A 23,001-nucleotide genomic window follows, 5' to 3' on the forward strand; every position below is an offset into this window, starting at 1 on the left:
ACGGAAATAAAGGGTGGAAACTAAAAAGCCTTTTGTTGCCTCTTCTTCCTTCTTGTATTTCTTTTTCTTCTTCCACCATCTATCCACTTTTTTCTCCCTCATCTAATTATTCATTGATGCTGTACAATGTTTTTTTTCCTACTCACAGCGTTAAGGAGGTTTCCGGCCTGCAGCACCAGGTGGAGAACAGCATGGAGCTCCTCGCAACACATTAATTCTGGAGGACGGAGACAAAGTAAAAGAAATGATGTCTTCATTTGTGTCAGTACATAAAGGATAAACTAATGCAAAAGCATCACCTGCTGGAAATAACTGTGTAAAAAGAGAGTAAAGAGAGAAAAAACACAAAACCTGTGCAGTAAAGATACAGATAACATAAGCTTATGGTGCTAAAATCCCACTGGGTTTGCTGTATTATCACATGCAGTGTTAGCATGTGGAAGGTTAGTTAACAGTTCAGGCAGTTATCAAGTTCACACACACACTGCTAAAAATACTGAAGGTGTTAGTCTGTATTGGGTGGAGGGTGTAAACGAGGAGGAGAAGGCTTTACTGCAGGTATTTCTGCACCAACGACATTCAGTCCAGATTTATTGTGTTTTATTTCTTTTCATCTTTTTTATTATTATTTTATTTTTGTTAAAAAATATTCCAGAGTTTCATACACAGATCTCTTTTCTTTCTTTCTTTTTTTACAACTTCTGAATCAAACGGCTCACTCCTTCACATAAAGGTGAAAGTACTGATTCTGAGACATTGTAACACAATCTGTGTAACAGAATCTGCTAAATCTGTGAAAGTGTTTCTAGAAGCTTCTTGGTTACACCTCTGCGTGGTGATTCTGAAGCTAAATGAATCCTCTGAGATCGATGTCATCACTGATGACGACCCCAAACAGAACCTTATGTTTGGAGTCAAGAAAAATAACTTTTCTGGAGGTTTTTAATGTTTTTGATGGATGCGAGTCGGTGTGATTTCTTTGTTGTTTGTTCATTGCCGAGACACAGAGATAAGGTTCAGCAGCAGCAATGAGCTGCATCTCAGAGTGTAACTATAAACATGCTCTATGCAACTTTTAACACCTATTATTTATTGTATATTTGACCAAACCCCACTTTACCTCAGTGCCCTGATCCCAGTGTCAGGAGTCAAACGTTACTTTTTTTTTTTTTTAATGTAAAATTAATTTTAAAAAGTTGATGAGTTTGCTCTAAAAGCTTTTACAGCTCCACCACCATTGTTGGTGTTCATGCCATTCTCTCAGTAATTTCAGTTCATACAACACAGATAGAAGCAGTCTGGCCACACAATCTCTACCTGCCTCCTGCAGCACATTTGCTTGTGGTAAGGAATAAAACATTGTAACACACTCAGTGTTGGTTCTGGTCGTTCTCTGCTCTGCGTTGACACTGAGACAATAAGTAAGAGAAGAGAAAGCAGAGCTGTGGCCTGTGTGAGCTCCCAACAGCGGCTGCACGCAGAGAGCAGCTCATCCGTGTGCCGCTGATGCTGCGAGCGTGTTACCTTTAATGGCGGCGCGAAGGATCTTAATGTCCCGTTTCATGGCCTCACACGCTGCCGGAAAATCCTCCTTTAAGAGCATGGATTCAATGCGGACTGTGTAACTGCAGACCGAGAGAGAGAGGTGAAAATGAATTGATTAATACATTTTTATTTTGCGTCCAAGCTGGTACACATCACTAAATACAGCTAATGCTACTACTTTACATACTCTCGTAGTAACTGTATACCAGCAGCTGGCAATTAGTTTGAACTGTGGGACTATTTTTAGCGCATCTCATTAAGGAGATGTTGTTATTGGTGTGTGGGGGAGCTGCAGGCATGTAATTGATTCAGCTTGATGTTTTTGAAATGATCTGAAGGCAGATGTCACATTACCAGCGCTCCAGCAGCAGCTACTTACTAACATTTGTTTGTTTTGTTGAGCACAAATTGATGCATTAACGGTTATGATTCCTGAGTCACTGTGAGTCAGCTCTGTTAACTGTCACAAGGTCCTGTTTAGTGATACAAAAACATTTTCCCCCACTTAGAGCTAGAGCTGGTACACAGGCCACTTTTACCCAACACTGTTTCACACCAGTGCATCATGTTTTCACTGTAAAAATTCAAAGTAACCACTGTACAGCCAGTAAAAGTATTTATGTTTAATGTTGTAAATATACAAGTACTACAAAAATGTACTTTTTTGGTGCAGTATTGCAGTGAATGCAACGGTGAAACTGTACAGACAGTGGAAGTATTTTCAGTGTAAAACTGTTTCATGGATCTTGCATGAATATCGGAAATGTTAAAAAAAAAACATAAAGGTTTAATTCTAATTTCTGAAACTTGCAGTGAAAGTTGAACGCAGCATAAAACTGAATAACTAAGTAAAAGTTCAGCGCTCACCTGGGCACCTGAATCAGCCGGTACATGAAGGAATCGGCCAATGAGAGCTGAGAGACTTCGCCGCGGTGTGCCTTCAGTTTCTTCACCTTCATGAGTGCAAAAAGATGGATCAGATAAAAAAAAACACATCAGAGTGTGTGTGTGTGTGTGTGTGTGTGTGTGTGTGTGTGTGTGTGTGTGTGTGTGTGTGTGTCACCTCTTCAGACTCTGGCAGCAGTTTCAGCATTTCTCTCAGACGCTCCACCCCAAAAGCCTCACTGTTGCCATGGCAGATTTCATCTACTATAGTCTCATTGGACCTGGAGGAAGAAGATGTTTAAATTTAGTGTGAGCAGCGATATAAAAAACAAACACAACACTCGTTGTGCTGAAGTTAAGAATTAAAATGGCATCAAAATAACATTACACTAAGCTGATCTGGGTTTTCCCCCCACAGAGATTTAATTACCATCTGCACACGTACAAGGTACACTCAGTTCACTCTGTCAGGTTAAAATTCAAACAAGAAAATGAATAATTTAAGACAGTTTTATCACTTTGTGAACTCCAACCATTTGCTTTTAAATGATAATTTCATTTTCAACATTGAAACAATGTTATATATTCATTCAGGAATTAGCCTGAGACGACATTTATAGTTATTTTTCTGTTGACTGGAAGCACCTTCCCTGTTACTTAAAGTAAAATAAAATGGACAAAATAACTTCTTTAACTAATTAACTTCAGTGCCGATATACATCCAGTTTATTTTAACCTACACAGTGGATGAAGAGAAACTCAAAAACTCAAAATTTAACTTATTGTACTGTTGTCAGGAGATAGAAACTTTCTTGCACAGAGTTATTGTGCAAAGCTGCTTTCAAGGTCATGAGGAATTCCATAAACTTAAGATTTTCCTATTTTATATCCAGTTTTTGTATTTTTCGCTGAAACCTTCAATTTGTTCAATGAGAACACACTTTCACAGTTAGGCCAAGCACAAAAAGACTGAAATTCTGATGTCAGAGTTCATGAAAACCGTTTCTTGACTGAGTGAGCTGAATAAACTGGAGAGGCGTGTTCTGTCAGATCATCCCACCAAGTAGAACTTCCTTGTACATATTTTTACACTCTGTTATAAATGCAACATGATGTCACAGAGTTTGCAGATGTATTAACAACAGTTTTAGTAACATGCTCTGGACATACTTTTAAAACGCGATTTTCTAAGCAACAAGCCCTAAAACGAGAAAGCAAAAATCCCACATTTGAAATTTTGTTTCCTTAATTTTATGACAAAGAAAATTAGTATTTTCTGAATACTGTCTGTCAGTGCTGTTTACATCTGTCTAAATCTCAGCCAAGGATATCTGAGAGTGGATTTGTGGGTTTAGAAGTTGTTGGCGTTCTGTGTGTGTGTGTGTGTGTGTGTGTGTGTGTGGGGGGGGGGGGGGGGGGGGGGGGGTTGTTGTTGGTCGGACAGCTGTTTGTCACACATTAAGTGATCGTTCAATGGAATCCGCTGTGACGCTAATGATTGTCTCCGCTGCTCTCTTACCTTCTTACCTGCCTGAGAAAAGTTGGCTTTAAATTTACGGCAGTGATTTATCAGAGATGTGCGGAGCATGGAAGGAGAGCGTGAGAAATAGAAACAGGTGGTTAACAGTGAGTCTTTACAGTTGCCTGTACAACCTGGTGGAGTCTTTCATGTTTTAAGGCTGCATTTCAGTGAATGGTGTTGGAGATCTTGTTAAAATGGAAGAACTATGAACAAAGAAAAGTCAGATTTTGACACACTGCACAAGTCTGCAAAGCATTTGATTGGTAAAGACTTCATTTTTCAACATCAGAATAATCCCAAACACATTGTCAATTACAGTAAAAGAACACCTTGACTGTACCTGGACCTGCACAATAAAATGGTATCAGTCATGGACTGGCCTCCCCTGAGCCCAAATCTCAACATTACTGAAGCAGTGTGAGAACAGAACAAACAAAGCAAAAAAACACATCCAAAGAAGAGTTTTGAATGTCCTTAAAGAAGCCTGGAGAACTGTTCCTGAAGACTGTTTAAAGAAAGTACAAGCATGCTGTTTAAGAAAGTTCAGGCTGTGCTGAAGAACAAAGGTGATCCTGCTAAATATAGATTTTCAGGCTCATCTGAACTGTACAAACTCTGATTTGTCTTATATACTGGTTTTCCATGTATGTTTTCTCACGTTGTAATAAATCGCTGCACCTTTGTTTTTTTAACCATTTCCTTAGAAAAGTATAAAGAAGTGCAGGGCAACTCAAACATTTTGCACAGTCATCTCAAAGTATATTTCCTGGAGCAGATGACTGTGTCTTTTACTTCCCACTTCTCAAAATTGTTACTTTGTTGTTGGAAAAGTTAAAAGTACTTATACTAAAGTCATGATGCATGCTTAATCATCCAGGTAAGGAAATCCTGATGAGTGGCTAAACTTTTCTCCACCTGGAAACGTTACGTCCGGATGAACAGAACTAACTTTTTGGGTACTTTTAGCTCTGCGTTAAAGCAGCTGCAAAACCTTCAGCTTAATTTGAAACTGAATGACAGAGTTTTTGTGGATATTGTACATCGTGAACATAAAATGATGCAATACAACCCAGAATCTTCTCCAATTGATTTCAGGTATAGTTGCTGTACATTCCTGCTCTCCGTCTCCCACATGCCTGTATGTCCCTCAGTGTGTTTGGTAAGCACTAAGTCTCAACATGGTGACCTGAATGATTCAGCACATTCATTCAATACATTCTCTAAGCTTAGCCAACTGACTCACCTTGTGGACACTTTTTACGTGACTTCCTATCTCTACATTAAGCTGTGGTGAAGATGTAAAATCCTCAGTGAGGTATAAATGTAAAAAAGGTGAAGGGAGGTTTAGATAAAGCAAGTTTTTTCATTCTTTGAACTACATTAAAGCTTCATGAATACGTATCTATGAACAATATAAATGCAGTAATTCTGTCAAGCAGCATTGCGGTGACCTTACCATGAATGGGTTACAAGACAGCAGGCCCCTGGGGTAAGAGATGCACAAGACCACCAACCCTCCTACAGAGGATTAAGACGTCAGGCTCAAGGACACACGAACCACAACTGCGGTGTAGCCGAGCTGTTTTGTGTCTCACTGGAGCAGCGCTATGCTTTGATTTGAATGTAGGATATCACTTTCTTGCTGTTTTGTCCCATTTTGTACGCTTTTTTTGTTCATTTTATGTCCCTTTGTAGCCACTTTATGCCTGTTCGTTACCATTTTGTATCTCTTTATTTCTATTTAATCGCTCTTGTAGAGATTTTCATCTTTTTGTCATCAAATTATGTATGCTTGTCACAATTTCGCATTTCCTCGTATTCTCATTTCGTTTCCCTTTGTCACTGTTTTTTCTCTTTGTGATCAATTTTAGTTTCTCAGTCTTCATTTTGTATCTTTTCATGGCTAACATAAGTTGCCTTGCACCTATTTTGCATCTTTTTAACCATTTTACACCCCTTTATTGCCACTTTGCACCTCTTCATGCAAGTTAAGTTCACTTTCAGCCATTTGGCCTCCTTTGTCACAAGGTTACACCATTCTCATTTTTCTTCTTTTCTCCTCAAGTGGTTTAATTCTTCTTATTGCTATTTTGCATCTCTCAGCCTCTTTGTTGTCAGTTTAAATCTTTTTGTTAATAATGGTCAATAATCAATGACATTGTAGTTATTTTCTGTCACTTCTGTAGCTCTTCATTATGAATTTAAATCTTTGTTTAGACAGTTTGTCATTTGTCAATTTAAGATCAGTTTATATCCATTAAGTTATTCTAAGGAGCTTGGAAAGAAAAGCGTCTGGACTTCTTTAAGTTTCCTTGAAGACGTTTCACTTCTCATCCGAGAAGCTTCTTCAGTTCTAAGAGCGATTGGTGGAGGGTCCCGGATTTTAAGCCCTATGGGAGTTTCCCCCCCAAGAGGGACAATGGACCCCCTAATGATCCTTTACCTAATCACATGAGCCAAGGTGTGAAAACTGGTGTAGGTCACAATCAGCCAGGGTTTCAGGTGAGCTCATTGTGAAACCTGGCCCCACCCCATCGTGTGATTTCCTGAGGTCAGATGGCCCAGGATGTGAGTGGGCGTTAAGGCGTCTGGGAAGGGATCTCAGAACTGGATTATAGATGGCAGAGAGTTGGTGTCGTAAACCACCGCCTCTGTTCAAAGACGGTCGCTCACAGTGGACATAGATGAATTATTTTACTCCTCTTTCAAACAGTCTTCTCTGTCCAAAATGCGAACATTGATATCCTTGAATGAGTGACCTTTGTCCTTTAGATACAGATGGACAGACGATAGAAGCTTCTCGGATGAGAGGTAAAAAAAAAAAAAAAAAAAATTTAAAAAAAAAAAAAAAAAAAAAGGTCTTCAACTAAGCTCAAGTCCAGACACTTTTTTAAGCTCCTTAGACTACGATGACGCATATGACTGAGAACCTTCACATTCCATTAAGTTATTATTTTACATCTCTTTTTTTGGTCAACTTGAATTTGATTGTTGTCATTTTGCTCACTTCATCTCTTGCGTCCCTTGTTGTATTATCTCCGTAAACGTCAGTCTTTTCCTCTAATCTGACATATGGTCACATGTCTGTAGTGTGTATTCAATCAAGTATAACCTGCCCACATCACCACATTTGTTTATTCAACACTTCAGGATGATGGTGAGGAAACACACTACAATACAGCATCGCTTTGTGACACGCCATCAGCTAATAAAATTCCCATCTCCGTCTGACAGTCATTTTGTCATAGTCATGCTGTGTCATACCCACATTATTCTCAACAAACACCGACATGACAACACTGTCTGCATTTAGCATTCCTGTTCATGACTTTCCTTTTCTTCTTTTCTCTGGGAATCAAATCCGTGACCTTTAAAGTGAAAGCTTGCCTATCATAATTTAATCCACTTGACATAACTTTCAGTCAGAAATTATCAGTTCGATGCTCTGATGCTTCTTATCATGGAAATCAAACAGAGGCAGCAATGAACAACCAAATACATAAAAACATATTTTGTCTTTGTCTCTATGTTTTCATGTTGGGTTAAACTGTGTGTGTGTGTGTGTGTGTGTGTGTGTGTGTGTGTGTGTGTGTGTGTGTGTGTGTGTGTGTGTGTGTGTGTGTGTGTGTGTGTGTGTGATCATGCTCAAGATCAAGTGAGATTATTTACCTCTTGAACTGTTTGAGAAAAATTGCAATGTTCATCCCTCGCTTAGCATCTAGGATGGAAACCTGAGTGTGAGAGAGAGAGAGGGTCAATCTGAGGTCAAAGCCCTGGTGGAAACTGTCACACACACTTCACTCCATCTCCCATGCCTTCAACAAACAGCAGCACACGCAGCCCTGCATCAAAAACACACCTCCTGTTTGGTCTCTCTAAATGAGCTGCTGGTTTTCCCTCCCCTGGCGGGCGTTGCCAGGGTTTTTGATTGACCGTCATGTTGACCGAACAGCTCTTCGACAGTCTGAGCGTCAATCTCGTATTTCTGTTTCACTTGGCCTTGAGTCCATAGGTTGAGCCGTCCCTTTACCTGAGACACAGACTTTAGTAATGTAATAGCCGTTTTATGAAAGTGCTCGATTTCTCTTTGGACTCAAGCGTTTTCAGAGAGGTGCTTAGTCATCATTTACGTTTGCCAGTAAGCAAAACAATGTAATATATATTAAAAATATATATGTTAAAACAATGTGCTGAGACAAATGTAAAGCAGGAACTCTACCTGCTCCTCTGGAATCGTTTTCCAGAAAAAACTCCTCACCCTCCTTTTCTTCTTCAGCCCACCAGCGGGGTGTCCAAGCTCTGGTGGCAGAGGCAGTAGGGGAGGAGGAGGTGGGGGAGGTGGTGGAGGAATGTCAGGTGATTTCATCTGGTTATCTTCTATGTCAGCATACCTCGATGGAGGACGAGGAGGAGAAGGGAGAGACATTGTCACGGTAACAGCTACATCCTCTTGTTGGACAGAGAAATCTTGGCTCCCAGTGGCCTGCGAGACGCTGCCCATCACATGCATCCCTGCTGCTGATGGGGCAGTCGAGGACAGGGGAGATGGTGGGTTTGGAGGCAGACTGTAAGATCAGTGGGCCGATTAACTGACCATTGTGAAGGGTATAGTTACGAGGATGAAGATGGGTCATCGCATTTGAAACATCGGATGACACCAAGGTCAGGTTACGAGATCTAAAGATGCTGGTAAGCAAAAGAAAGGAGAAAATTAATGTTAGCTTTAAGTGAGAGAATTAGCTAAGCTTGTTATTAAATCTAAATATACAAAATCTTTTTGACCCATAGGGAGAACCAGAAACAAATTTTGAGTTTACAGTAGAAAACACATTTTACAGACGCAGCAGTTACAGTTCCAGGTTTGTTAGAGAAATGCAGTTCATTGCCCATCCACCAACGGCCATTTGAGGCTGGTTCCAAGAGGGAGTCAAGCCACACAAACTCCCACATTACATTTTCAACCTTACAGTACCAATAGACATGTCCACTTCTGGCTCCAGCTAAATCTCATGGTAGCAGCCGACGTGTGGTTGCTGAAAGATGCTTTTGACTCGACTCTCAGAGGACTGCTGCAGTGGCATTTATGCATTGGAAGACGATGACTTGTCTGGAATGACCAACTATTCACCAAACAGCAAAAAAATAAATAAAACAGAAACAGTGGTTTTCAAAGTAGAGGTTGGCAAGCATTTGCAGACAAGTTAGCAACTTGTATTGGCTTTTGACTAAAGCAATGACAGGTATGTTTTTGGTGCTTTATGACTGAATGAAACAAGTGACAACCAGCAAGCTCTAACAACCACTCACTACCATTGAAGGAGACACTAGCTGTTCTCTGGGTCTGTGTTTCTGAAGCTACCGTTTTTTGATCTTTGACAATTTTTTTGCACTGCTTCCTTTTTACAATAATCTCAGCTGATGTTCTCTTTCCTGTTCATGATAACTTTTCAAATAAACCAGTGTTTGACCTCCACGTAGTGCCAATGTGATAGAGCTATGCCTGTTATTTTATATTTTCAAGGTCTGCCTGTAGCTGAATTTCTATAATCTCTATAATTTCTATAATCTTTCTCTTTACATAGCCAAAGAGCTAAGCAAAAAGATACACACAGATAAACATTACACACATTACACAATCAACTCCAAGTCCAATATAAGGTTTTTTTAACTCTCCACCAACTGTTGAAGGAAATATCTGGAATTTTAGGACGCATGTCGACTATAAGAAAATTACTTTTTCTTTGTATTGGGTAATTAAGACAGAAAACCTCAAGTAAGCTGAGAGCATTTTTTATATTTGGTATGACAATAATCAACAAACAGTGTCACTGTGATAGGACTAATAGGACTAATAGGAGAAATCGTGTTCACTGGAATGCAAAATGTAAAAAGCTGCTGCAGAGAGAAAAATGACTTTGGCACGTAAGCATGTTGGTCTCATGCTGACATCCATCTGTATTATTCATACTGTGGGTGTGTGAGTGTAATTACATGAAAAGCAATTAAACATTTATAAAGTTAAACATTTGCTTTTGAGTCGTGTATGTGTTTCTACCGTTTTTGTGCAAGCCTTTTTCCTCCATTGAAACCTGTTGTGTTTGTTTTTCAAACAATTAAACACCTCCAGCAGTTCTCCGACCTCCTTCTCTTCTTAACCCTCTCAGGCTCAAATTAAACTTTTAGTTGCTAATGCACAACCAAGTCCTGCAGTGGTACTTCTGAGTAAAAAAAACTCATAAAATATGTATGTGGGGTAATCAGGTTGTTAGTTTTTAACTGTTGCAAATCTGCAACGCCTGCCTTGAGAGGATTAACACACATTTCATTCCCTCTTCAAACATCACCAGCCTCACCTGGATGTCAAAGCATCTGCTGTACAAAGGTACGCTTAGAAATTGAATATATTGTGACCTATCTAATAAATGAAGAGTCTGGTTCAGACATTGAAGTCCCCCAGAGGATGAATCCTGCTGGCTTTTGGGGTTTGAGTGACATAACTAAGGTTTGATGCTATATAAATAAAATTTAATTGAATGCGCTTTAGATATACACGCTCCTCAGAGGATGAATCTTCTTGACTTTTTTTCCCTCCCACTGCCTTTTATTCCTAGGACCACCATGAACAGGATTATTGTTGTTTCAACTAATGCTGTAGATGGATTGCTGTACAATCTGGTTTAGACGTTCATGTTCCCCAGAGGGTTAATCCTTCCTCCAGCAGTATCTCCCCCCTGGTTTAACATTTGTGGTTTTGAGTGGAATCTCTCTACAACTGTTAAATGGATTGCACTGAATATGGATGAGACATTCACATTCTCCAGCATATCAATCCTACTGATTTTATTAATTCTCTTTGTTTTTCCGTAGCACCACCATAGTGTTGCCATGTGTTGCTTAACTATTAAACTTCGGTCCTCAACATGTCTACCATCATCGTGGGATTTATTGCAATCGAAACCACCAAAGTATCTCAGGATATGTTACTGGAAACTGATTGCTGTAAAATCGAGTTCCTCTAAGGAGGATGAATCCTAAGGTTTCGATGATTGTCTAACTTTCCTAGCAGTAAAATAAGATTGAAATTTTTGATTTTGAGTAAAATATCACAATTACTGAGTGGACCTCTCTCCAAAGCAGGAATCCCACTAACTGTTTTGTTCACCTGATTATCATCATGGCACTGGACCTTTGTTGTTGTATTACTGTACAAGGATTGATGCAAAGCCTAGGTTTAGCATTCATTTAGACACTAAGGATCGAGCCCACTTTTTCTTTTTTAATCCTCTATTGACATTTGTGGTTTTGAGTGAAATAACAGTTATTGAATAAACTACGGTGAATTCTGGTTTAGATGTTTATTCCTCTCAGGACTGAGCAGAAAACTTCATGGTTAATGTAACTCTTACTCACCATGATGAAGAGCATTGTTAATTGTAGTTTTTCTAATAACTCCTTTGGCGTTTTTGACAGCACCGGCAGGAAGCCCACGAATGAATTATTTAATACATACAAGATTCCCCAGTGTGAAGTTCTGGATACATGTCGACAGAGATACACACTTCCTGCTGTTGAATTAGAGATGAGTGTGTTACGTAAGTTAATCTCACAACATTGTTTTTCAGCCAAATTTCATTTATGTTGATTGTGTGTAAATGTTTACAATTAGTCAAAAATTAGAAAAATATTCTTTAATCTCTCGGGATATTAAGTTAGTTGTTTGTTTGTTTTATTTGTTTTCTTAGAGCATATCTTGTATTTTAAAAACATTTATATTTCAATTATTATTTTATTAAAAATGTAACAAATGAAAATGTATTTATTAATTTTAATAAATTAAATCTAATAACATTTTATAAATGTAATAGTAATCGTAATAGTCGTTAGTGTTTTTCAGTTGCAGAAGCATCAGGGTTTGGGTCGGCATGCACGGCTGTGGCAACTAGTCATAGTATTGCTGATTGTCATGGTAACACAAACAATGACAGTTTGTATACTTGGCAGAGAACACATTTAGGTCACGATGTGCACGTGTGTTAAAACTACACATACATTATCCTTTTCTCCTGAACACCCTGAGATCTGTTTTTTTCTCTCGCATCTCTTCATCCTCAAAGGACCACAAACAAAACATTTTGACAACTTTCTCTCTTTAAACAGTTTCAGGCAGTTGATTTAAAATGTTAGTGATGATGAGGTCCAATCACATAACTCAAAATGCAAAAATGCCAAACTGTTGACCTGGTTCTCATGAAGGTTTCTAATTGGACAATGGGGTTGTGCGGTAGAGGAGGAGCCACAAAAGTACAAACAAGAATGGCCACACTCACACAAATCAACAAAAATAAGAGCAGAACAGCTCCAGAGATAAAGAAAGTGCGGAAAAAACGCAAAATGTAAATGGATGACAACGAAACTAAAACATGACTTTAATGTGGCATTAAAAAGCCATAAAGACCAACTACAGTAACAAGAACAGGAAACTACCAACAGGAAATATAGCAACATGCAAAGAACTACAACAGTCCACAAAAAAAGCTACAAACAGATGCAAAATGACCAAAAAACCCAAAATGTTTAACAATGACACAGAAAACATTAACAAATAGACACAAAAAGCAATAAATGAACACAAACTACCCAAAAGGTAGCAGAAAATATTCACAAAAAAATAAAAATCACAGAAACAAAGTGACTTAAAGACCACACAGCGTTAGCATAGCCCAACAAATAGTATAACACCTCAAAGACAGACACAAAAACAGCAATGCACAAAAAGAAGAAGATTCAGACAAATGGATAAAAAACAGCCACAAGCCAATTTAAAAAAAATGAAAACAATTAAAACAAAAAAATGCACATAAAGAAAAAAGACATACAGCTGATCAAAACAACCACAAAGAGACACAAAATCACCCATAAAAAGTAAAATGTCACAAATAAACAAACATAGGTCACCATGGCAGGTACCAATAGGTGACTGTGATACAAAAACATGCAGAAAAACAGCAACAACAATCCTCAAACAGCTACAAAAAGAAAAACTAAATGTACAGAGACAAAGACATGGAAAAAGGCTGCTAAGAAACAAAAAAGACAAAACAGCCACAAAGAGACACAAATTATCCACAGATATATTTTAAAAAACAAATAAACAAAAGAGACATAAAATAGCAACAAGGTGACAATATAACTGAAAATAAACAAAAACAGCAACAAAGTAATCAAATAAATCCCCCAAAAAGTAAAACAAAATATTAATAACAACAATAAAAGAGTCATAAATATAAAATGCAAAGAGAGAAACAAATCACTCACAAAATGAAACAAACTGAAAAATGTAAATTTAAAAGAACACAAAAAACGAGCCAAAAATCCAGGAACAAAAAAAAAAAAATAAACAAGAAGATTAAAAAGTTGTGCAGGAGGTGATCTGAGTGATGAAAGCATCCCCCGATTTACATTTAGTGTCTAAATGTTTTATATACAAATTTATTTGAATAAAAATCACAAGTGTGAACCCCATCGTGGCACTGGAGAAAGGTCAGTATGGGGCTCATCCTCTGGGGAACATGAACCTGAGTCAGCCTGTGTAATGGTTATTTAATAATGGCTATAAAAAGCCTTACTTTAAATCCGCACCAATGGCCCCAGGTGCTATCGAAAGCTGGGAGATCCACTGCGTGAGTGAAGCGCACTAATTCAGAAAACCCTTCTAGTGGCTGCACGCTCCTTCTTAGTTTGCCTTTCTCGGCTGACCCACTTATGATCTTTCCATACATCCAGCTCTAGCATTTGCTCCAGATTCCAGTAGAGTCGGCTTGACCTCAATACCGAAGCAGAGAGAGAGAGCTCGGCTCAGACAAAGTGTGAATGAGTAACTGACAGAGACTCTGATCCACCATGAAAAATCTCTCCTCCTCCTTTTTTTCTTCATCTAATGATTTCCCGACGAGTAACTCGCTGCTTTGGTCACATCAGAGTACAGAGACGACGTCTGAGTGAATAATAAGCAGAGAGCTGGTGGAACGGGGCGGTCTGGATGTGGGTAACAATTAACCTCACTGGTCACACACTGGAAACTTAAACTCATCATTTAAGCAGCAAGTCTTCCAGCTGGACTTTGTCTCAACTCGGAGTGTCCATGAAACAGCACCAGACTTCATTCACAATTTTGACAATTTTAGATTCAAGTACAATTTAAGAGTACTTGCGTCTGTATTTAAAGAGTCTAGTGTGGTCATGTTAGTGCCCGTGAGGCAAACATAGAGTACTGTGTTTGCAATCTTGTGTGTACTATGAAGCTCGACATGGCCGGGCACAGCTGAGCACCACAACAGAGCTTCTCGCTAACCCAGGCTTCCTGCACCAGGCTCTGAGCGTGCTCACAAAAGACGGGCCTGCCTTTCATGTGATCCATTATTTCTTCTTCTGGTCTAAATGGACTGAGGAGCCCCGCCTACTCCAGTCAAAGAAATCATCAGAGGGGAGGTGAAAGATCCACAAAGAACTACAGATAAAGTATATTGTATATGTTGTAGTACGTCTTTAAGCTCGTGAGTTTGTGTTTGTTCTTCCACTCTCAGAGCTGCTGTTTAATTCTGGAGTGGCAGCTGCATGAGAGCAGTGAAACTTTAAAGGCTGCTCAGTGTCACAGTCAAACAAAGGAGACGCAGAAATCTCTCTGGGAGCAAACTCCCGGCCTCCTTCATTGGCTGGGAGTTTCATTGTTATGCTCTATGATATGCTGAGGTATCCCTGCTGTCCCTTTCTGTGATCCAACAGACTTTGATTAAACAACACCAGACCTCATTCATAATTTGGGGGGTTTTAGAACATTTAAGGATTTGAGGATCCACTTAGACCACTAAACACTTGTTGAGTGCAGTGGTGTTGGAGCCGACATTAAAGGCACCTCAACTTGTTCTTCTCGTTTTAAAGTCTGGGATCTGAAAGTGGATTTGCTGACAGCTGTTGGCCTGCCGCTGTGCCTACGCATGGGGCGTCTTTGAGAATATTAAAAGACTGCAGTTTATACTTGAAGTGAGGTAATAAAACACTAAATGACTTCTGTAATAACTCCTCATCATAACAGTTCCCACTATGACTTCTGAATGAGAGTCACTGATTTACATTGGAAAAGACATGCAGCCAAGCTGGGAGGCCTAGACGGCAGTGCAAGTCTACGGTAAAACACGGATACACAAAGACACACAAAAGTTCCCACAAACCTGTCTGCAAAATAATGGTGTGACAAATATTTACACAAATTCATCTGACCTCCCCTCTGTCACAGAACAGATGAACAAAAGAAAGAGAGCATGCAAACATTTAACTGAACAAATAACATGAACTAAAATGCTCAGACACACACACGCACACACACAGTGCTGGTGGTGACTAATTCACAGTGACTCATGCCATTTAACAAGATATTAATAACCAGCAGATGATGACACCGAGATCATCAGGATGGACGCCAGAGCGTCACTGTCTCCAACATCCTTAGATTAAAATATCAAATTAAACTTTGTTGTCTGTCAGGTTCATGCAGCTGCGTTCAGATAACAGCCACACGCTGCACACTGAGCTGTTTAACTCACTGCAGCGACTGTAAACTTTATGAACATGTGAAACAAGCTCCACACCTTAAGTGTGTCTCTTATAAAGGTAGCTCTCAAAACCACTGCTCGCTGGATACAGTCAGCAGTCATGTTAATCCATCCATTTGTTCTCTTCCACTTATCCAATCCTAGATTTTAGCTTTTCCACAGATACTAACTGGAAGTACAGTTGTACTGATATATTGTTTGCTAACTTTGGAGTGTGGGAGGAAGCCGGCGTACTCTGAGAGAACCCACGCTAACACGGTGACAACCTGTAAACTCCACACAGAAAGAGCCCAGGACCTTCTTTCTGGGGGGTGCTGACCACAGAGCAAGCAGTGCTAACCACTGCTCCACCGTGCTGTCCCAGTCATACTAGCTTGGGCAACAGTGGTTAGCACTGTTGCTGTAACACTGTTAGCTTAACACAGTCATGCTAGGCCCTTATGTTTCAGGGTGAAGTAGTGAAAACATCCTCTAGTTGTTCTAATAAACAGCAGAGAAGCAAACCAACTAAGTGTCCTGTGTGATTATAGGGGGAGGAAGTCGATCTGGATCGATGGACACAAACAAACAAATTAATAACCTTAAACATGGCGAATGTGCGCGACTGATGAAGGACAGAACATTTCCAACTCTGTCAAACTGGATAAGAGTTTAAGGCCAGTAAATGTGCAGGGATGTAGTTCCAGTCTGACACAGATCTCAGAAAAAAGGCAGGCGAGACTTTAATATCAGGGCCGAGACTTTCCTTCAGCTCAGTGCCGTCAGCGTTGTCATGTTGAGGGTTATTTTGTTCCAAAACGCAAAAGTTTTTTTTGTTTTTTCAGCTATTCTGTGGAAAAAAATATCTCACTGACATCTTAATGTGAAGTGTTTGTGAGAATGGACAAAATAAGTGCTGGTTTGCTGAAGGAACCGCGACAAATAAAGCGCTCTAATCCCCCGGTGGTTTGACACCGAGGCTGAGCTCAGAGAGTTTCCAATAAAGCCGAATGTCTGCACATGAAAAGCTGCACGTCTGCCTGAGTTTCTGCAGGTGATGCATTTATAGAGGCCATCTCTTGTGGTTTCACTCCATGTTTTGCTCGAAGAGTGGATCATAGCACCATCACAGATGACTTTTCCCCACATTTTCACCTTCGTGCAATTGTTCAATAATGCAATTTACTGTACACCCGCCCGTTTATGTTATGCTAACCACGTTTGCTTGGTGCCAATTCTGAATCCAGCAAGATCGTCTGATTTAACTTGATTTTATTGATATTTTTAAATTAGATTATTGCATTATTTGTTATTTGTGCACAAACTGACAGCTTATGTATGCGTTTATTTATTTTTATTTTATTAGTAATTTATGTTAATTTTTTTTTTTTTTAATCACTAGATGTTTGATCATCTCTGCTGTTGCGTCATTTTCAGGTGATTTAAAGACATAATGTTACAGTTTTGTTTACCTACAAAACTCCTGATTTTAATGACAAATAATTAAAAAGCAGTTTTCACAATTATAGCCTTTCTAATTATAACATCTATAAAAAGTTAGCCTATATAATAGGCTGTCTTTATTTGTCTTTGTACTCCAGCTGCTGTTCGCCATTTAAGATTTATACTGATTAACTAAATTCTTCCTCAGAGAAACTTTTATTGATGCCTCTGCAATTATTATTTTTTAAACACACCTTTAATGTGCAAATTGAACAAATTGACTTGCTAAAAAACGCAATATAAATAGGTTTAATTTGTAGGCACAGAGTTGTTTCTGATTATTAAAGAAAGCCAAATTCCTCTCGGCTCTGCGTGCCTGTGGACTGAAACAGCCGATGTAATGACAATCGCAGAGATAAAAAAAGAAAAACATATTGAGATAATTACAGGCTGTTGGTACAGTGTGATGAGCAAGCTGACAGCATCATTGTGAAGCTGTTGCCACAGCTCTGAGGGCTAAATTAAACAGAAGATGGAGGGGAAACTGCTCCAGACTGCAACATGTGAGTCACAGCAGGCTTTAAATACATACGTATTTGTCCTCCCTCCTGTGATTTCTGTAGGTTTACAGGATGGCTGGTTGTTGCTCAGCAGTCTGACAGATTAGCTCCCACACTTTCTCCAGCACTGACAGATCTAACGCCTCAGTTTGAGGATTACAGCAGCAGGTCGGCGGACTGCGCTGTCACACTAAATATATGAGGTTCAGGGTGGAAGAAGAGAATTTGAAGCCCTCCCGAAACCACCGAGTCCAAAAGTGTTGAGGAAGTGTTTCAGAAGTAGAAGAACAAACTGTCCAAGAATGTACTCGTAAAAATGAGCCATCATTTTTCACTGAAACCACTTTTAAATACTTGGACACCAACCATAAATCTATAATGATGCATGTATATATACACTTATATGATAACAAATTATAAATATAAATTCCCTTGGTTTCCTTATATGTTGCGTTCCCGCCATCGTCGCCCTGCAAACACAGTGCTACTCTCTCTTTAGAAATAAAGTCCTCAAACATCACAAACACATCGCTGCTAGCATCCAATAAATAACCAAAAGTTTAACTGAAAAAGCATCCATAAATATGTAAACCATTCAAGAATCTGCAAAAGAATTACCAGTACATGTAACACAGAAACCACCAACACATTTTTAGAAATGATCCCCCTTACTTGTCCAACATCCAATTAACAAGCTAATGGCATTACAACAGGAGAAGTGATCAGTTACTATAAAACAGGACACAAATGATTTCAGAGCGCGCAGCAGACCTGCCACAAAGACTCGCTCTTAGTCACCGTGGAAACCCCAGTAAAACCTGCTGATGAGCAGAAGGCCTCTGTCTCATTGAGCCGGGAAACAACAGTAAACACATGTGTTTGTCTGTATGGCTGTGAGGGGTGGTGAAGAAGGACCCCCCACACTGATCAGTCTCGGAAAGGAATCCGAGCTGCTTTTAAAGAGCATTAGCATGAAAAACGCTCCACTTCTGGCTGTGGGTTTGAGCTCCGTTGTGCCAAAAACAAAAACAAAGCAATAGAAAAAAATGCTTTAACAAAAGAGAATCTCTTTCACGGCTCTGCTGATGGGCTGATGGTTGCTTTCTTTATCTGAGGAAGAGCTTTACCGCTGTGTTTTACAGTCGGGGAGGGTCAAGCAAAGCAAAGAGCTGGCTGAGCATCCCTCGTCTCTGGGGTTACCACGGCGACAGGGACATACGGTGACAAACAGAAACCTGTTTGTTAAATGTCACCCGGTGGTGTCGTCACCGGAGCTCCGGGCAGGTCAGGGGGTCAGGCGGAACGCATAACCCGCAGAGAGAGCAACGAGGCCTGGCCACAGTCTGCGGGGAGGCTCGGTCAGAGAACCAGCTGTTTGTCTGCTGCACACAAATTATCCAGATAAAAGGACAAGACAGGATGTAATGCACAGTGCTGTGAATTAAATCTATTGATTTGTTATGTTTGTGCATATTTTTTTACTTAAATATTTTAGATCATCAGCTACCATCAGGTAGGTTTGGATCATTTTTCCCCCAATAAAGGAAATCGTCATTTGTATTTACTACTCATTTTTGTTTAATATTAAAAGCCAAGAAATGAGAAGCTAACAAATCCTTTTTCACAGCCCTGCACCTTCACATTAATGATGTGTTTACAGTAATCACACAGAGGTTGGACAGGTTCTTAGAAATTCAAAGAAACTTTCTGACACATTTTAAAACTGCTTGGTGGTTTCAAGGGTGCAGATCTGACCATGAGACTGTGCTGAATCCAAAATAAATCAAAGCTGTATTCTGTGTGCACCGCTAAGCAGCAAATTAAACGGAAGCATATTGAAACATATCTCCTAAAAAGACGAAGCTCGTTTATTAGAAGTGGTACCATTTAATTCAGACCACAATAAATACCAAAAGAAAAACAGACAATCTTACAAAATAAAAATAAACCTTCTATTTTGAATATTATTAGAAGACTCCGTTTAGTGTAAAGCAAGGTCAAAAATCAGGTGGCACAAGCTGTTATATAACAAAAGATTAAATTCACAGATTTCTGAATGTAGTCTGGTTTACTGAAATCTTATAAAAAGTGGATAAACTAAAAGTAACATAGTTGTTTAAAAAAATAATTAAAGAAAAGTAAAGATATCAACCAAAGACTTAAAATCTGATTTTTCTGTTTCATTTTTTGTATTAATATATAAATTGAAGAGGTTTTCTTTATATACCAGTGCTTGGTAGATGTATTGATGTGATAGGCAATGATTTAGAAGCAGCTATAAAAATGAACATTTCTGATATATATTTAAAACATGCGCTGCTGAGTTTGTCTATTTCCTCAGAGAAAACCATCGAATGAAGGACAAAAAAGGATCTGAAGGCATGTTCTAGACAATTAATCACACAAAAAACAGTTTAATGATTAATGAAAGCAGCCAGAGCCACAGCAGACTGCATTTCACCGTATTAAAGTGTGACAGCACTCATGGAAAAGCACCAACAAGCACCAATCTGTCACAGCAGCTATGACTGCAACAATGACTGTTTTGGATCTACTAGAAGTACTGAAGTGGGGCTAAAGTATTCTTGTATCCGAGCATATTTATCCTAAGAAACAGCAGCACTTTAACCTCACTGTCACTAAATTACCATTATAGAAATATTATGGGACATAAGCACCACAAGTACACTGCAGAAAACACTCTAAATACTGCAGCAAAACCACAGCAAAGGTCACAAGCAGCCCAGTTTAATGCTAAGGTGGGAGGATTACATTTAATGAACCCTGCATTTAAAACACAGGATGAACAGCCTGAGGGGGGAAAGTTCCGTTTCAATAACAGGTCTGCATTTTTCCACATTTCATCAGCTGACTGAACAATGTGTGTGCAGCACAGTTACGGCGTCTCTGTGAAGGCACAGGACACCGTAACTGTGCAGGACTTTGACTTCCCTGTGAGGTAACATGTATTTTAATGGAAAGCTGCTATTCGCACAGTTTTACACCTGCTCCAAATGATTGGTGTGAAGGTGTGAATATATCAGATTAAAACATTAATGTCAGTGTGAGTATCACATGAACCATGCCGGAACACTGTCAAGTTTGAACACCACTTAATTAATCATTATAGGAATATTACGCCGCTGGCTGTTTGTGTTGATCCAAGAATTTACAGAAATTTGCATGTAGTCTGGTTAGCGCAAAGCGCCCCCCTATTAAACAGCTCGTTAGTCTGTCAGATAACTTATATTCAGCTCTGAAGTTACATTTCTGGCAAACTAAAATCTATTTAGTTAGTTATAAACCAGCGGTTAGTTTTCTGTTAATATAACTCACCCCACTGCGCGTACTCAGCGGCGCTGCGGCTCCTATGCAAAAGTGCCGTTTAAAAAATGTCCAAATATACAGCAAAGCGATGTCAACTGATCCCGGTCGCATCCACAAGAATCGTGCTGCTTGCAGCCAAGTTCTGGACTGACAGAAGCAGGGAGAGAGGAAAAGGGAGGTAGGGATCCCGAACGCTGCGCATGCGTGTTTACTCAGGTGAAAGGAAAAGCGCTGTCTCTGGTGCGCGCGTGTGTGCAGCTCAGATAAGCTCAAACAGCCCCTCCCTTGGCAAACAGTCAGGCTTCCCTTCTCATGGTTATGTTTATTTATGAAAAATAAATAAAAACACATCATATCAGTGTTAAGCAGCACACTGGGTGACAGCTTTTTTCAGTGAGTTTACCTTTGGTAGTTCATTACCACTTAAGGCTCATTTATACTGCCGTAAATATATAAAATATGACTGGATTTTCTGAATTTACCTGCTTTTACAGGGGGAGACGCTTTAGGTTACAAAACGTGTACAGAGGTCTGTGGATAAATTAGAGTACTCCAGACTGTCATTTATTTGAAGAGTTTATGGTTTAAATCTCTGCATTAAAGTCTCATTTAATAGGACATGACAATTATGAGAAAAATCCTCAGTTTCTTACAACCTTTGGATTTCTAGTTTCTTGGGGGCGTTTTGGGGGTAAGGGATTTTTTCCTGACAATTTTCATCATGTTTTTATATAGAAGGTGTTATGACAGTAACATTTCTTCTAATTTCAAATGTGTAGAAATAAACTTCTGTGAGGGCTGATGAGGTCCTACCTCCACAAGCCACTCCAAACACAGCATCCACCCTTTTGCACCTCCTCGTAGCAGTCAGGAGCTATAATGATTATGCTATATTGTGCCTTTTGACCCTAATAGTGACCATCATTTCCAAAGTAAACCCCATGTTAGATTCAACAACACTACAAATTAGTTACTGAGACCGTAAACTCCCTAAGAAAGGGTTTACTGAGGCGCCAAAGCAAAGAAGCTGAAGGCCTGCTCCTCCACAGACTTCTGTACAATCAGACTTCTTTCTGCAACTGCCCCTAGTGGTCAGCAGAAAAAATACATCTTTAAAGCTCTAATGTATTTAATAACAGATTGGGTCTCCATCAGTGGTATCCTGCACTGTCATTGGCCATCGCTTAAAACGCTCACCTTACTGTTGAGAAAAGTTTATCTCGGGTTCCACAGAGAGCATCGCCTGTGTTCAGTTAGCCAATCAACTACATACACTACTAGCTTTCCACTTCTCACTTGGTACATTGTCTCCTTACTTTCCAGACGCTTTCTTCTTTTTGTTTAATTTTTTCCTCATGTATGACCTTTCCCTGTTTTTGGATTTTTGCCCTTTGCCAGTCTCTTGTAGGAAGTGTTTCCTTGTGAGCGCTTTGGATTTAGGGGTTTACTGCATTTGTGTCTTCTGCTCCTCCTGTGAACACTTACAGTGATTTGTTAAGAGATTTCAGTGACCAACAGATGGACACCCTCCCTACAACAATATGACAAATTCATCACTAAACGAATATTAAATTGATACAAATGCACATCTATGTTAGAAAGACACACCTTCAAACAAATACGAGTAAAGCAAAGCTGAAGCTACTCAGTGCGTGCTTCAGTCTTGACAAGTTAATCATCGAGTTTGTGGACGAACCTCTTTTAAAAAAAAACAAAAAAACAAAACTGGAGCTGAGACAAGAGAGGTGGGAGTCTTTGTGAGAAACTCTATCCCGCTGGTGAAATGTTTGGGAAAATGAGCCTGGATGCAGGAACACACATTCACAGACTCGCTCAGACAAATAGTAGAATCAGTTTTGTGTGCTGGTGTTGCCAGGTGAGTAATTGCCTCTCTTTAAAGCAATCAGAGCAACAGAACCACAAACAGACCAGGGTCTTATTCTAAAATCGCTTCACTGATCCCCTCCATTTAAAGCAAGAATCACAACACTGCATACTAATACACCCTGCTTCAAGTCTAGTCCTTTTATTCTTGGAAAACAATTATAATAACATTGTGCACACGTAGATTTGATGTTTTAAGGTTTCTTGTTGCTGGTGTTAAGTTGAGCTTGAAGGAAAGTCAAGGTTA

At 39.4% G+C, this 23,001-nt stretch overlaps 1 protein-coding gene across 1 annotated transcript in view; it reads right to left on the minus strand.

Moving 5' to 3' along the window:
* Positions 1 to 21,092, minus strand: part of LOC120715726 (FH2 domain-containing protein 1-like) — a 31,633-nt gene extending 10,541 nt beyond the window's left edge. The window contains exons 1-8 of the mRNA XM_040002821.1: positions 20,880 to 21,092; positions 8,172 to 8,638; positions 7,812 to 7,982; positions 7,622 to 7,683; positions 2,609 to 2,711; positions 2,413 to 2,498; positions 1,525 to 1,625; positions 147 to 217 (exon numbers count right to left, since the gene is read on the minus strand). Of these exons, the coding sequence (XP_039858755.1) occupies positions 147 to 217; positions 1,525 to 1,625; positions 2,413 to 2,498; positions 2,609 to 2,711; positions 7,622 to 7,683; positions 7,812 to 7,982; positions 8,172 to 8,462 (885 nt within the window). The 5' untranslated portion in view covers positions 8,463 to 8,638; positions 20,880 to 21,092. The remainder of the gene's footprint in view (positions 1 to 146; positions 218 to 1,524; positions 1,626 to 2,412; positions 2,499 to 2,608; positions 2,712 to 7,621; positions 7,684 to 7,811; positions 7,983 to 8,171; positions 8,639 to 20,879) is intronic.
* Between the last annotated feature and the right edge of the window lie 1,909 nt (positions 21,093 to 23,001).

The sequence above is a fragment of the Simochromis diagramma genome, unplaced genomic scaffold (assembly GCF_900408965.1).
Source record: "Simochromis diagramma unplaced genomic scaffold, fSimDia1.1 OVJJ01000457.1, whole genome shotgun sequence".
Lineage (NCBI taxonomy): Eukaryota > Metazoa > Chordata > Actinopteri > Cichliformes > Cichlidae > Simochromis > Simochromis diagramma.